The following is a 16,047-nucleotide window of genomic DNA, read 5'->3' as shown; positions in this document are numbered from 1 at the left end:
CCCCACTCCAATACTGAGCATAGCATTGAGTTGTGCTGGCATAGAATATTAAAGCTGTAAGCAGTGCCAATCAAAGATCCCTGTTGAGTAGAAGGCAGACTAAATAAATATTTTGCACCATTTCCTAAAGAAAATTTTAAAAAATTGAGGAAGACAAGAGGATAGTCCTCATCTAGCCCAATTAATATATTATTCAATAGGAAGTATGGTCCTTACATGGGGACTGAACCATCTCACTTTCAAATAGGAACTGTCCCAATATAAAATGCTGTGGAAGTGTAACTTTTTTGGAGGATGGTCCAGCTTCTTAAAGATTTAATGTGTGGTCTTTTAGCAGAAAACATGTTATCAGGGGTTTTCCTCTACCTCCATTGGGCAGAAAGAATGTTAACTGGCATCACTGCAAAGAAAAATGTTCATGGACTTCCATTTGTACTGACTGAGGAGGAGATCCATGTGCAAGTCCTCACATTCTCCTTCAACTTTCTTTCTTGGATTCCATGCCTCAAAGGGAACCTTGAAGTGTTATGCTGGTTCATCAGCCCCTAGCTAATCAAGATCCATCAATAAGTATCACTTTTGGCCTTAATTACATATGAGGAGGTTGAGCCAGTTTTGTCCTTCATAGAGGAAACCTTGCTGTTATGAAGCATAGAAACACCTGCTCTAAAGTAATTAGGTTCCAGCTTTACAGAGCTTTGTACACTGTACTCAACACCTTGAACTGCACCTGAAAAACTGAAGTCATCACACACTGCCAAGTGCAAATATTATGGGCTCTCTATAGCTAGTATCGTTCAGTAACTGGGCAGCTTGCTTTCTGGGTTAGCTGAAGCTTAAAAATGAGCTAAAAGTAGCTCCAATTTTGAGGTTATGAAGTCCTGAATAATTGTGGCAAATGTGAAATACCTAAGTCTGTGTAGTCAGTCCCTTTCTCACTACATTTGGCTCATAAATATCAGATATGACAACTTCACATACATGAGCTACAGAAGAGGAAATTTTGGTGGACAACTAAGAAATGATAATATGGCTATAAGCAGGAAAAGACGAAGTGTGACAATAGTGGCAAAGTGGCACAAAAGAGCAAGGGTATATTTTAAGAAGCAGCATTAAATGCAGCCAGCTTCAAAAGAATGGTTTGGGGCAAGTGAAGGCCATTCCTGTGAGGAAATCCTGGAATCCCTATGGTCCAGAGCAATGTCTGAGAGACAGAGATCCTTCAAGATTCAGTCTCATTCCCCTATATAAGCACAACAATGCACATTTGTTTTCTGCCAAGTTTTCACCACAATAATGATTCTTGTATACACAATCCAGTAGAAAACACTCGGCAGTGAAAAATGGATATGGGGACAAAGTTCTTAAGACTTCCAAGTTCAGTCTCAATAGTCCCATTGTACTGAGAACTCATGAGTATGAATGTTCGTTACTTTGATGTTCCCAGACTTCAGGTCAGGGAAATTAAAAGTACGTAATACTTGACACAAAAAGTATCTCAAGTATAATTAATATTTATATTTCAAGCTATTTTAAAAGAGGTGCTTTGCTCCAGGTACTTTCTTATTGAGAGGTAAGATCTAGCGCTGCACAGGACATGGCTCTCTATAGTGAAACCTCTGCTTATCTTTAAGTGTGCAATTAAAACATTTATTGATTCAGGCATTCTGTTTTGGAGCTCTTCTCCTAGAGCAGTGCTTTCTTCATCTTTGCATTACTGTTGTCTTCAAGATTGGTTTTTCATTTTCTACTAATATTGTAATGTTTTATTGTACATTGCTTTGAAGTTCCTTGGGCAGAAAGGGCTGCTTTATACAACACCAAAATATGGGTTGATATTTATGATGTCTGATCTGAGCCAAAGGCAAGATGTTTTATAAAATTAAAAAAATAGGTATTAACCTGATACACCACACTCACTTCAGGTGGAAAACAATATTCCGGTCATGACCAACACCTAGAAATCTAGGAATAGCTTGGATCAGGCTGTCACAGAATGCTGCATGTCTGAAAAGTAAAACTTGTCCTGCTTACATGACTTAAATCAATGTTACTTTATACCAGATTAAGTCCCATAGATCTGCTAAGGTAACACCGTACACAGCGATTCAAATGTTTGACCATTCTTGCTTTAAGGAAGCAAGAACTACCCACACCAATCGTTTAACCTTGCCAAATGTTAACTTGTCAAAGTGAGCAGCCACTCACAATAAGATCTATGCAGAGGTTTTTTCATGTATTCAGCTGTAGCTATCACTCGGAAATCACAAAACAGTTTCTTCCAAAAGTTTTATTGGTTGAACATCCATTACACAATGTGAAAATGTTTAAAAGACAGCATACATCTCTTATAACACCAGAGAGAGAAATAGACAGGCCAAGTGCCAGGGCATATAGTCTCTGAAAATAAGGAAGCAGGACTGGAAGCAGGCCAAAAAAACCCTCTCATGCACATGCAATTCCTGGCCTATCAGAAAAGCCATCCTAGTGGGAGCAGAGTTTGTAGAGGCTCTTGCTAAGGGTGGAAAGAGAATATGTACTAACAAGTACCAAGATTGCCTCAAGTGCAGATCTTATGAGAAAGGCATATTCAATACTCCTACAGGCAAGGATATCTGCAGAGGGACTTGTAAACTTAGCTACCACCTAAAGGAGTACTATTCCTACTGACACTGGCCATGGAGAGGACACCTTTTGTGGTAGAAAGGCAGCTAGTGCAAGCTAGATGAGGGAGCTCTCAAAACCAGTGTTAAGACACACATAAAAAGCGGCCTATGCTGCTTTTAACTTATCTTCCAGCAGCATTCATGCTAAGCACAGCAGTAGAAAAATGGTTGTAAAATTAGGACAGGATGATCAACTCCTAAGAAGAGAGGAATCAAGACCGAGAGAGAGAGAGAGAGAGAGAGAGAGAGGTTGAGACTGTCCTGAAATGAAGGTGGCCACTATATTAAGCTCTCAGAAGATGGGTGCTTCCAGTAACAAGGCAGACCTTACTGGTCTCAGATGTCAGAAGATATGGAAGAGGATTCTTGTTTATCCTGTCAAGCTAGACAAGATGCCTGTCAAGTGGCAATGTCAGGAGAGTCCAGGTCCCAACCAGGAAATACTATGGCAGAACTAGAGCAAGGAAGGCAAATCTGTCACAAAAACCAATACAACAGGAGGTCTAAAATGTCTGTCTATATAGACATACCATTTAGGACTTTACCTGCCTCACTGGCCACAGGTACACAAATCCCTCCCAAATTTCCCACAAAAATGTTGTCAGTTGCCCTTCTCTGTGCAGGATTCCTTAGAGTCTTGTGCTTGGATCACATACAGTCCATGGAATTCTCAGGCTGCAGACCCATAGACGGGACCAACCCTTTGATGTAGGCACAACTAGAAGACAGGAAACCATCAGGCTCTGGGTCTACATTTTCAATATTGTCCATCTGGTCTCTAGGACCATCCCAATTGATGTGGAAACGGGTGACTCGGGGGTTGGAGGCCAGAATATTCCTCTGTAGCTGGAAGTAACAAGAGCAGTTAAAGTTACATGGGTTTATACTGGAATCAGCTTCCTAGGCTGACAGCCACTAATTCCTGCAGAATCTCCATAAACTGAGAATGGATTTTTTTAAAGCGCTACTTTATTATAGCAAAGAAGAAATTGATCCTCTGGGTAATGCTTCTATTCTATTACATCAGGGTCATCCCTGTGCAGGGGACCTGCTTACCTTGCACATAGGTTCAAATCTTAAATGCCATTTTGAACCTCACACTCCGTCTTTGAGTGTACAGGCAGCTGGCTCTTAAAAAGTCTGCTGCAATAACCCATCAACTCCCATTTTTATTTATTTATTCATTCATTCATTCCATTTCTATACCGCCCAATAGCCGAAGCTCTCTGGGCAGTTCACAAAAATTAAAACCAAACGGCACACAATAAAACAATTTAAAATATATAGAACATTAAAACCACAATATAACAATACAACCACAATAAAACCTAGCAGCAGTGCAGGAGTTTAAAATACAGATTTAAAACAGCAAAGCTAAAAATTTAGAAAGCTAAAATGCTAAAATGCCTGGGAAAATAAAAAGGTCTTCACCTGGTGCCGAAAGGAATACAATGTAGGTGCCAGGCGAACCTCACTAGGGAGCTCATTCCAGAGCCGGAGTGCCACAGCAGAAAAAGCCCTCCTCCTAGTAGCCACCCGCCTCACTTCCTTTGGCAGGGGCTCACGGAGAAGGGCCGCTGACGATGATCTTAAGGTCCGGGCAGGCACATATGGGAGGAAGCGATCCTTCAGGTAACCTGGCCCCAAGGGCTTTGAGCTTTGAATGTTAACACCAGCACTTTTAATCGGGCCCGGAAATGGACTGGCAGCCAGTGCAGCTGGAAACGTACTGGCGTAATATGAGCTCACAGGCCAGTCCCTGTTAACAATCTTGCTGCCCTATTTTGGCCAGCGGAAGTTTCCAGACCGTTTTCAAAGGCAGCCCCACGTATAACGCATTGCAGTAATCCAGACAAGAAGTTATCAGATCATGGATAACTGTAGCTAGGCTATCTCTGTCCAGATAAGGGCGTAGTTGGTATACCAGCCTAAGCTGATAAAAATTGCTCTGTGCCACTGAGTTCACCTGTGCCTCAAGTAACAGTTCTGGATCCAAGAGCACCCCCAAACTACGAACGTGATCCTTTAGGGGGAGTGCAACCCCCTCCAGAACAGGTTGAATATCACCTAGCCGGGCAGACGAACCACCCACTAACAGTACCTCCGTCTTGTCTGGATTGAGTTCCAGTTTATTGGCCCTCATCCAGTCCATTACCGTGCCCAGGCCCTGATTCAGAACAGCCACTGCCTCACCTGGGTTTGATGAGAAAGAGAGGTAGAGCTGGGTGTCATCCGCATATTGATGGCACCTCAGCTCACACCTCCAGATAACCTCCCCCAGCGGTTACATGTAGATGTTAAACAGCATGGGGGATAAAATAGAGCCCTGTGGGACCCCATGGCACAATTGCCATGGCACAGAGCAATAATCCCCCAGCACCACCTTCTGGAATCGGCCATCCAAGTAGAAGCAGAACCACTGTAGTGCACTGCCTCCAACTCCCAACCCAGACAACCTATCCAGAAGGATACCATAGTCGATGGTATCGAAAGCCGCTGAGAGGTCCAGGAGAATCAACAGGGTCGCACTCCCCCTGTCCCTCTCCCGGCAGAGGTCATCCCACAGGGTGACCAAGGCAGTTTCCATTCCAAAACTAGGCCTGAAGCCTGACTGAAATGTATCTAGATAATCCGTTTCATTCAACAGTGCCTGGAGCTGTCCTACAACCACCCGTTCAAGCACCTTGCCCAGGAAGAGGATGTTGGCCACTGGCCTATAATTGCTAACATCCTCTGGGTCCAGGTTAGGCTTTTTCAGGAGTGGTCTAATTACCGCCTCTTTTAAAGCAGCAGGCACCACTCCCTCTCTCAAGGAGGAATTTACAACCTCCTGGACCCAGCCAGACATCCCCTCCTTGTTTGATTTAATAAGCCATGAAAGGCAAGGGTCAAGCACACAAGTGGTCGATCAGACTTGGCCCTGTCCGCATCCTCAGGCCTCAGTAACTGAAACTCATCCAATAAAACTGGACCAGACGGTGCTCTGAACGCCTCTACCAATGGAACTGCATTAATGGTGGTCCCAATTCATGACGAATCTGAGCAACTTTATCTTCAAAGTGCCATGCAAACTCGTCACAGCGTGCTACCGAGGGTTCCACCGTCTCTCTCCCTGGCCCAGAATGTAACAGGCCGCGAACCACTCGGAAAAGCTCCGCTGGACAACAGTGAGAAGATGCAATGCTGGTGGAAAAGAACTGTCTCTTTTCCACCCTCACCGCCACAGAGTAGGCTTGATAGTGTGCTCTTACCTGTGTTTGGTCAGACTCAGCACGAGTTTTCCTCCACCTGCGTTCTAGCCATCTCCCCTCTTGCTTCATTGCCCTCAGCTCAGGTGTATACCAAGGAGCTGGCCGGGCTCTGCTCAGAGGGAGAGGGCGCTTGGGTGCGATCGTGTTGACCGCCCGAGTCATCTCTGCATTCCACAGAGCGACCTGGGCTTCGACAGGAGCACCAGCCATACCAGCAGGAAAATCCCCCAGAGCCCTCTGGAATCCATCAGAATCCATTAATCTCCGGAGGCAGACAATTTTAATAGGTCCCCCACCCTTGCAGAGGGGGAAGGCTGCCAGAAGTCTAAACCTCAGCAGGAAGTGATCTGTCCATGACAAAGGGACAGATGTTAATTCCTCCACTTTCAGATCACCATCCTCCTGCCCAGTTGAGAACACCAGATCAAGCGTGTGTCCTTTTATATGTGTTGGGCCGATGACATGTTGGGACAGCCCCATGGTTGTCATGGCGGCCATAAAGTCCTGAGCCACCCCGGATACAGCAGCCTCGGCATGGAAGTTGAGATACCCCAGGACCATCATCCTAGGGGTCCTCAACACCAAGTCCAAGACCACCTTCGTCAGCTCAGGCAGGGAGTCTGATGGGCACTGGGGTGGGCGGTACACCAAAAGAATCCATAATCTGTCCTGGGTACAACACAAGGTACAGACACTCAAGATCTGCACTCGAATGAGCAGGAAGCCTGGAGAGGGAGATTGAATTCCTATAGACCATGGCAACCCCCCCTCCCCGACCCTCAAGTCGGTGTTGGTTCTGCACCGAGTACCCAGGAGTGCACAGCTGAGAGAGAGTGACCTCTCCCAGTTCCCCCACCCAGGTCTCAGTAATACATACCAGGTCAGCCCCCTCATACACAATCAAATCATGGAAGAGGGAGATTTTATTTTGGGCTGACCTGGCATTCAGCAGCAGCACCAGCAGACCCGAGGGCAGACTGGTAAGGCTGCCAGGAACCATCAGGTTGGGGGAAGAACCAGAAGAGGGGACAACTGTAAGGTGTCTAGCCCCTCTTCTCCTCAGCTGGCCTGTTAATCCCCCAACACCATACCCCCCCCGCCCGTGACCACAGTTATAGTGGCACCTCCCCGACCCCCTGAGTTGCCCAATAGTCCTCCCAGGCACATATTAAAATGTTAGGGTATAAAATGTTCAACAGTATAAAAGATAAAAGAGATAAAAGAGAACAGCAGCTAAGAAGGAGCAGATAAAGTCCACATTAATTTGCTTTAAACCTTTGGATTTCCCTTTGTCAGAGCATGACCCATCTCAGAAGGAAACCATCAATATCTTCTCAACACGGACTTGAGTAGATACCTAAACATGGTAATCTACACTTGAGATTTAAAGCTCTTCTGTAAACTGCTCTGCAACAGCTGAATCAATCATTTAATTACATCAAGATGTAATTGTAAACAAGGCTTTGTTGTCTATATGCAGTTGTAGCCATCCATTATCACCATTCCATTCTTCAAAAATGTATTTAAGTTGTGCCTTCGCTCCTGGAAAAATCAAAGCTCCATTCTGTATCACAAGGGCTGAACTGCTTGCTTCCCTATTCCTGCATAGTGGCTGGGTCTCAAGGCTACTACGCTGCTTTGTCTGCTATATGGACACATTGCAAGGATTTTGTACTCCCCAAAAGGTACTATATTTTAATGAGGACAAGGAGTTACTATATTTCTTCAAAAATATAGCCACAAATAGAAATGTTTCCCTAAATATAAAAAGCAGGTGAACCACGCTTCCCTGCTTCTATGAACTGTGCTCCATTCCTTCCCTAAAAAGATAGAACCACATCCTTTACGGAAGCGTTCCTTAAGCTTTTTGAAATCGCACATCTTTTACTAGATCTTTCCTGCCCCCAACTTGAGGCTTCACTGAATATACTACCCAGCAATTATGTCTGTGCTGTTTCTTCCCTGCTTGACTATCCTGAGCACCTGCATTCCCCCCAGTTCCTATACAACTTGTGAGAGTCATAAAATAAAGGACAGGGGCTGGCAATCCCACTATGATCTTTCAGGAATTTTCTGAACACCATTGTTTCTCCACAGGACTGAGCCTCAACTGTTAGTAAGCTATTCCCATTAAGATTAAGTAAAGTTATTTGCAATCCTCTCCCCAACCCCATCCCGTTTTTCAGAAACACTGCCTTAAGGCATTTTCTCCTCATCCTGCCTCGAGGGAGCAGATATTGCATAGATAAACCACTTATTTTTTGCTTTCAGCAACAGCCTAAAGGTGCAGTTCACAGAACACTAAGGGTCCCCAATCAAAACTCCCAAGGCAAGGACATGAGTCTCCTGAAGGCCAAGTGGAATGACAGGCTGAGCCTGCTCTTATCATATCATTGTCTCACCTGGGAAAAGTCTGGCTTGAGGGGTGGGTTCTCTCTTAGCTCAGGATCCATATATTCATTGTTGACATAGTACCCAATGCGAATGAACTCCTGACCCAGGTAGGTGCAGGTGATAAGTATCACTGTAACTCCCACAGCATCACTCTCAGGGATAAGATCGGGGTTGGGGGCATTGGCCTGCAGAGGAAAGGGAGAGGAGAATTAAGTTAATTATATTTGCATACTGCCCTTCTTCAAAAGAACTAAGGCCAGCATACACAAGCTTTTCCCCATTTGATCCTCATGGTAATTCTGTGATGTATGTTAGGTCATATTGAATGGTTCATAGTTACCCACTGAGCTTCTAGGCTGAGCCAACATTTGAGCCTAGGTCTACCTGGCCCAAGCTCAAAACGCTATTCACTAGACTTCATTGGATCTTAGAACATAGGAATCTGCCTTATACCAAGCCAGGCTATTGGTCCATCTAGCTCAGTATTATCGACACTGACTGGCGGCAGCTCTCCTGGGTTTCAGACAATGTTTTTCCGCCAGCCCTAGCTGGAGATGCTGAGGACTGAACTTGGGACCTTCTGCATGTAATGCATGTACCCTAACCACTGTTCACTCATTAATTCTTGAATGAATACAGAACCTGGGATGGGCTTATGTTGAAGAAACAAAGTGATAGGTGACATGCCAGCAGACTGGAGTTCATCATCAAGTTTTTATTTATCTCAGTGTTATGCCAAAACAAAAACAAAAAACAAGTACAGTCTCAGGAAATCAAGCAACAGATACACACAATTATCCTCATGTCAGTCTACCATGAGTATAGAAGTTTCATATTAGAACTTAATTAGCAAACTGGAGTCTAGGCAAGGGATGAGCTTATAGCTGATCATAAACTGCAGGCAAGTTAAGCAGCAGAGTGTCCATTTGAAGCTGATGGACTGGGCCCCTAAATTTCATCAGCCTCCATCTCAGCCCACATTTTAACAAAATTGCCATCCTGAAAGCAGTGACCAAAGGGGAGTGGCCATCTGTACTGTTAGGGGATATAAATCCACCAGAATGCAGCCACACAACTTCTCCATTATCTGTTTATTAGTCATACATTTCGTATTTGTGTCAACAGTGCTTCAGCTCTGCAGTGGACTCCTTCCCTGACTTTGATGCTGAACTTTTCCTTGTGCCACTCCTTCCTCCCTACTGAGATAAACCTTGTCTCCTGCTACCAGTTCCCACTGCTGACACACAAACACACTCCTTCATTATCATGGGTTGTTCTAGGGTTATGTGAGTGTTGTTTAACCCTCAAATAACCCACAGCGCCCAGGTTCACTCGCCACAGCTTGCATATTCAAAATAGCGGCCACAGCATGTCTCAGAGCCCTGAAAGTGAATTAACCCACAGTAGTTTATTGTGACATGCGAACCAGCCCTTTCTGTGTTGTTTGTGGTTAACAAATCATGGTTTGTTCGTGCGGCTCAGTCACAAATCACATCAGCCCATGGGTTAAATAAACCATGGGTTAGTGTTATGTATGAACCAGGTCTCTATGCCTTTTCACTTATGCACTGCTAGAAAAATGCCACTTGACCCAAGCACTCTAGGATAGGGCTGGTTAGAAATTTGAACAAAAGAAAATACTTTAAAAGATCTCATTTTGAGCTGTATTAACAGTGTCACTGTAAAGAAGACATAGGAGACAGAATATGAATCAAATTATACTACCTGATCTTCTGCTGGAATATTGTGTATAGCTTTACCACTACAGAGGGGTCAGAGGAAAGCAATAAGGATGATAAAGAGGCCATATGAGAAAAGACTGATGAACTGGCAATGTTACAGATAAAGAAGAATGTTAGAGGGACCTTGCAGTAAAGGAGAGAGGTAGATGAGAGCTTACTTCAAATACAAACATATGTCTCCCAGCTGGAACAGGTCCTACCAGGACTGAGTCAAGAATTTGGTCATATTCCTCACTCTCTGCAGAGCCCACATAGATGATCTTCCATTCCAAGTCTGAAAGATAAAGACAACAGGGGTGCAGTCAGAAAGTGTAGAACCAAATCCTAGATCACTGTGGGGAACGTATTTCCCCACACCCACAGAAAGCCAATACACAGACCTGGTTCACATGTAATAACAACCCATTGTGGGTTTATTTCCCCAAGGGGCTTGTCATCATGGCACTGGCCACCATTTTTAAAATGCAAGTTGCAGCAGGGGTGCGCTGGGGCTTGTTGTTATGTGTGAACTCAGCCAGGGTTGATTGTTAGGGTGGTTTGGTAAGAACCCACAGCCTGTTTTAACCTATCTGGCTGGATTAGCATGTAACAACAAGCCCCCCCTGCCCCCCGGTTACTTGCATTTGAAAAATTTCAACCAGCACACAACAAGCCCCATGGGGAAATTCACCCAGAGTGGCATGTCATTACATGTGAACCGGCCAATTGAGTCAAACCACTGAATACCTTATTGGCCAATCAAGCAAAGACAACTGTCAACTATCTTTCTCTGATAGGTCCCCAAACATTTTTCAGAAAAGCATCTCCTCAGCTGAAGTGTTAAGTGTCCCTAAACAACGACAGGGAAAACTCTGGATAAAGATAGACATAACATTCGTAGAGCAGTCAAGTAAATTTGAAAGTATTCTCACTATATTTAGTACTGATGTTTTATTCAGAGCTTGAACTGGAGGAAGTTGTTTGCAAGCTTGCAGTGGAAGAAGGCTGTGCATAGATCTAACTGGTCAGCACTGTCATATCACCAAGAGTTCTCCCTGTAACCTTAGAGCAGTTTTGCAACTTTTAAAGAAGTGTTTTCATTTTTTTTAAAGGTGCTGATGAACTTAAAGAAAAATGTACACGTGAGGCTTTTATTTTTAAAAACCCAGGTTCCATGCTTGAATGGGAGGGCAGGGAGCAAGAGTAACAGTTAACCCAGTGTTCAGCTTCAACAAGTATATATCTACCATGCAAACTGCAAAGCTAGGAGGAAGCCAGACTCAAGATGGGTGAAGAATCTGCTATGATTCTGCTGAGACTTCTTAAAATATTTTAACTATCTTCAGCCTTTATGGATCATCTCATTAGTTACAAGTCACAAAATACTGTGTGCAATCAACTACGACAGATCACTGGTGCAGCTATAAAGGTTAACAGCTCTCTCATGTGGTACAGTAGTAAGCTAATTATGGTGGTATGCTAATTACAAGAACTTGCATCAAACCATCAGAGGTCATGAATAAAGTCAAGTATTCCATATTTTTGTGCCAAAAGGGATGTTTGAAAAGAGAGCAATGACTGGGAGCAACAAGGAATGACAGGAAGCTGTGTGGAATGCTCAAGTATCCATCGTTGCTCATTAGAAACCCCTCTTCCTGGCTTTTTGTGTAAAAGAGATTTTTTTCTTGTTGGGAGATTGGTGTCAAGGGCTCCTTGGAGGCCTCTCTCAGTCTAATCCAGTAGCCAAGTCCAGACACAGACAAAGGGATTCCTTTCAAAGCTTTATTCTTCTTTTACAACTTAACAACTATACCGTTTGCAACTAGATCTAAGCAGCACAGTACCTATGCCCTAAGTTGGAACAGTTGGTCCCTGTTTGAACGGGAATTACTGGCAGACCCCTGAACTTAAGGACTAGGGAGAGTCCCTCCCCTTTTCCCTTGGATCCTCTGGGCGCAGCCATTGTTTGCGCGCCAACTGGGCACTACGCCTCCTTTCCGCACCCTCCATCTGGCGCCGCTCTCTGCGTCGGCGTCGCGCATCCACCAAGTCTGCTATCTGCACTCGGTCACTCCCTGGACTGCTATCTAAGCTAGGAATGCTGGTGGGAGGAATCTCCATCAGCTGTTGGCCCTGGGAAAGAGGAGCGCGCTCCTCTCCCAGGAGCGACTGCTCTTCCTCAGAATCAGAACTACTCTGGGACTCCATAGGCTCAGTGTCCACCCTGACAACTGGAGTCAGAAAAAGGAAGTTGATCCCATGCTACAGCTCACTCCTATGAGTTGCCTTCTTCTATGAACTTTTATTACTTTGCAGGTAACGCTTTGCATAGACAGATGCCAAAAGAGGTTATTAAATTTATAAAACTTGCAGCATCTGCCAAGCTGCAAATACCATACAAGGAGTAGACAGAGCACTCTGTCAACAAAGGGTAGATCATAACATCCTGCCCAAGAGTAAAAGATGCCCTTGTGATTCTCTATACCTCCAGTTCTCACCAGTCAACTCTGTAACAAAAATCTAGTCTTAAGAATGTCTGTAGATACATCATGGGCTTTTAAAAAGAGCACAAAAGCCAAAACTCTGCACCAACACCCTAAATTCTGCACTATGTATAAGCTACATGTAATTTATAAATGTTTGGAGAAGGAGCCTGGAATATCCTGAGAGGGCCAGCCCAACCCTCCCCACTATAGTTCTTAATATTAAAATGTGCCCCACTCCCAATCCTGCTGTGCTCAGCTGCGCTCCCTTCACCCAGCTTCTGAGACTTCACTAGATATTGCCCAAACACTATCAAGTATGTATTTTGCAGCTGTAAGGCTGGAAAGTCAGTTATATTAATGAAAGAGGTGATTTCCACAATGCTGAACTATACACCCAATACCGCACCCAATGGTTGTGTAGTGAAACTGTGGTATCAAGACACAGTACAATGTGAAGCAGAGATGGAATATGATCTTCACCTGCATCCTGTGACAGTTTCCACTTCCCAGTGCTATTCTCCAAGCTTGTTCATAAGTAAACTGTCTGCATAAGCTACCCTATTTAAAAAGCCTGTCCCACACTTTGTCTCTCTGAAGAGAGCCATAATTGAATAAGCTCTTGAGTTGCATTTGTGCCCACTGCTCATAAAAAAATCAGTAGCATAAATTTAAGGTTGAGGAATTACTATGCCTTGACAGCCTTTATGTGAACAAGCATTTAGAAAAACCAGAGCAGCAGCTTTCTATCAAGACAGCCCTGAACCAAGTTTAACTTGCCTCGAACAATACAATGACAATCCAGTGGAAGAATGATTGGAAAGTGAACATCAGGGAGGGATTGGGTTTCTTAGCCCAGGATCCAGAATTAGAAAGGAGACTGGTAGGGGAAGGGATAGGTATGGGCCTTTGTGAGAACTAGACAGGATGATACTATAGATTACTGCATTCTGTCATATGGGGGTGGGGGGGTGGACCACCAACTCTTGTAAATGGGAAGCCTGCCATATCAGCAATTCACAGGGACCACAACACCCAAAAGTCCAGTGCAACAACTGTGCTACTTCTCCTTCCATATCCAACACACTTCTTGTTTTTATTTCACTCTATTGTTCTGGTTTTATTTTTCATTTTACTCTTATCTGCAACATTCAGAACATCCAATGCTACCACCCTCAGCCATCCAAGAATCTCCTGCCCGTTTTATGATTCCAATTGTCTTATGCTGCTTCTTATGGCTGCAATTCTTGCCAGAATACTTATGCGGTGGTACCTTCCTATCTTCAATACCACATTTTCCATGAAGGCTCTGGTCTCTCCATTAACCTTTATTCCAAAACTAAAACCCAAGTCTAGCTATGTGTCATTGCATTTGTGCACATTTGTCTTGTTACCCTGGTCTCCCCCCTACACTCCCTTGGTTGTGTCCTCACTGTTGAAGTTTACACTGTAAGCTCCTTGGGGCAGGGGCCACCTTTTTCGGCATGTTACTATGTAAAGTATACTACAGGATGGCAGGCACAGACACATCACTTTGGCAATCCATAGCACTAGGTGATTTTTGCTTAGCATGAACTGAGACCAGGGTACTACTGTTGTAAGCCACAAAGAAGGAATGAACAGAGAATTACTTATCATAATCAGGTGGCAAAAACATTTGTGAGCCCTACAAAATGATCAAGCAGGAAATGGAACAAAGTTTCTGCCTTCTGAAGTGTTGTGCAAGTATTCATGCCTCAGATCTCTGCAGTGACCAGTGAAAAATTATTAACCACCATAATAAATTTCAAACAACGTTCCATTGAGATTTGAAGGAACTCAGATTGCCAACTCTGGAGTACAGCCTTACCCCACAGAAGTTATGTAGTCAGTCCTATAGGCAGAAATGCCCATTTGGTTTGCTATGTCATTATTTCCAATAAATGCCCCAGGAAGGCATAGCTATTAAACAGCTAGGTGCTTACTGCTGGTTAATATGGCTAACATCATCCCACCCCATCCCACCAAGGTTAGGCAAACAGTCTCTTGCTGTAGGAATGGAGACCACAACTATTTCTTGAAAGAAAGAGGCATTTACAATTATCTTTGGGAAGACACAGCATGTCTAGAACCAGAACAGGCAGCCTGGAGCTCTGCCAGCCTCACCAGGCAAGTACATTTTCTGTGCACAGTTGCTGGCATGGAGGTCAATAAGGGGCATGGCTTGAAGGTGGGGAGGGGTAATTACTGGAAACCCCCAATAAGAGCTCAAGATGATATACAGAGTTCTGCCCCACCCATTTGTGTCCTCACAACAGCCCTGTGAGGTAGGCTGGACTGAGTATGACTAGCTCAAGGTCACCCAGTGAGCCTTGAGGTGGAGTAAAGATGGAGTAAAGAAGACCTTGGTCTTCTCAGATGCAGTCGGACACAAACCACCGGGTCCGCCTAGAGCCGGGATGGCTGTTTAGACCAGACCAAAAATCTACGACCTGAGTTTGGGGTGCTAAGTTAAGATAAAGAAAGCCCAGTTTGAAGAGGTAACGACACAGTCGTCGTCGTCCCCACCCCATTCATAGGCTATTATAGTTTGACCAGATGACAGCGTCCTGCCATGCTTGGGGGGTGCGCTGTTAGGAGCTGGGGCAGTGAGGGGGCTAGCTGGAGCCTTCCTGGGACGGCGGAGGGAGGCTCTGGGTGGCTGGGGAGAGAGTTCGCGTGTGGGTCAAGCTCTGTGCCTCGCCCCAGACTCACCATAAGGCAACGCCTCTCCGCACTCGAACTGCACCTGGAAGCGGAGCGGGTGGCCAAAGGGGCTCGGGTTCTCCAGCAACGACGCTCCCAAGACCGACACCCGCGCCATGACAGACACTCTCCCCCGACCACTCGCGTACTTACTGGCACTCTAACACCTCCCGGTCCCCCCCGCGCGCCACCAGCTTAACGACAAAACCGCACCGCAGCCAATCGCCACGCGGCAGCCCGCGCACCGCAGCCAATCCCCGTGCTTCGCGCCTGAGCCCCTCCGCCTACTCCTCGCGCGGGGCCGCGCCCATCCCTTCCTCTACCAATCCGTCTTTCCAGTCCTGTCCCTGGCGGGAGCTGAGTCTAAACAATCACGCATCCGAGTTCCTCCTCCTCCTCCAGCTCCTCCTCCCTCCACACGCACACCCGCCAATGAGCGCGCGCTATGCCTCTCCAGATCTGCGCGCCAAAGCGCAGGCAGCCGATTGCCGTTTTCCGGCAGGAGACCGACCCAAAGGAGGAATCGAAACAGCAGCTAGGGAATTCCGGGTTGCAAAGTTCGTATCCAATGCTAGTCTAACTTCAGTTCCATTCATTTGAATTGGTCTACTCTAAGTAGGACTAACAGTAGATATAACCCTTAGTAATCCCATTTGGCGCGTAGGGCAGTTTTAAATCTTGCTGGTTTCAGTAGTAGTGCGGAGATTTGGAGAACCTTTTCTGTGGTGGCCCCCAGGCTGTGGAATGCCCTCCCTAGTGACCTCCACCATGCCCCCTCTTTGATGAGCTTCTGCTGGGCTTTAAAAAC

At 45.3% G+C, this 16,047-nt stretch overlaps 1 protein-coding gene across 1 annotated transcript; it reads right to left on the bottom strand.

Annotated features, from left to right (window-relative positions):
• Positions 1 to 2,265: 2,265 nt before the first annotated feature.
• ASF1B (anti-silencing function 1B histone chaperone) lies at positions 2,266 to 15,393 on the bottom strand. Its single transcript, XM_084838493.1, has 4 exons — positions 15,249 to 15,393; positions 10,212 to 10,327; positions 8,320 to 8,496; positions 2,266 to 3,512 (listed from the first exon to the last, which is right to left on the bottom strand). The coding sequence occupies exons 1-4, from the start codon at positions 15,355 to 15,357 to the stop codon at positions 3,315 to 3,317; spliced, it is 600 nt and encodes a 199-aa protein (XP_084694619.1). The 5' UTR covers positions 15,358 to 15,393; the 3' UTR covers positions 2,266 to 3,314.
• Positions 15,394 to 16,047: the final 654 nt, after the last annotated feature.

This window comes from Heloderma suspectum, chromosome 2, assembly GCF_057233095.1.
Source record: "Heloderma suspectum isolate Gila_16-S chromosome 2, 16-S_ref, whole genome shotgun sequence".
Taxonomy (NCBI): domain Eukaryota; kingdom Metazoa; phylum Chordata; class Lepidosauria; order Squamata; family Helodermatidae; genus Heloderma; species Heloderma suspectum.
The sequence above is the reverse complement of the archived record's forward strand: the minus strand, read 5'-3'. Positions and strand labels throughout refer to the sequence as shown.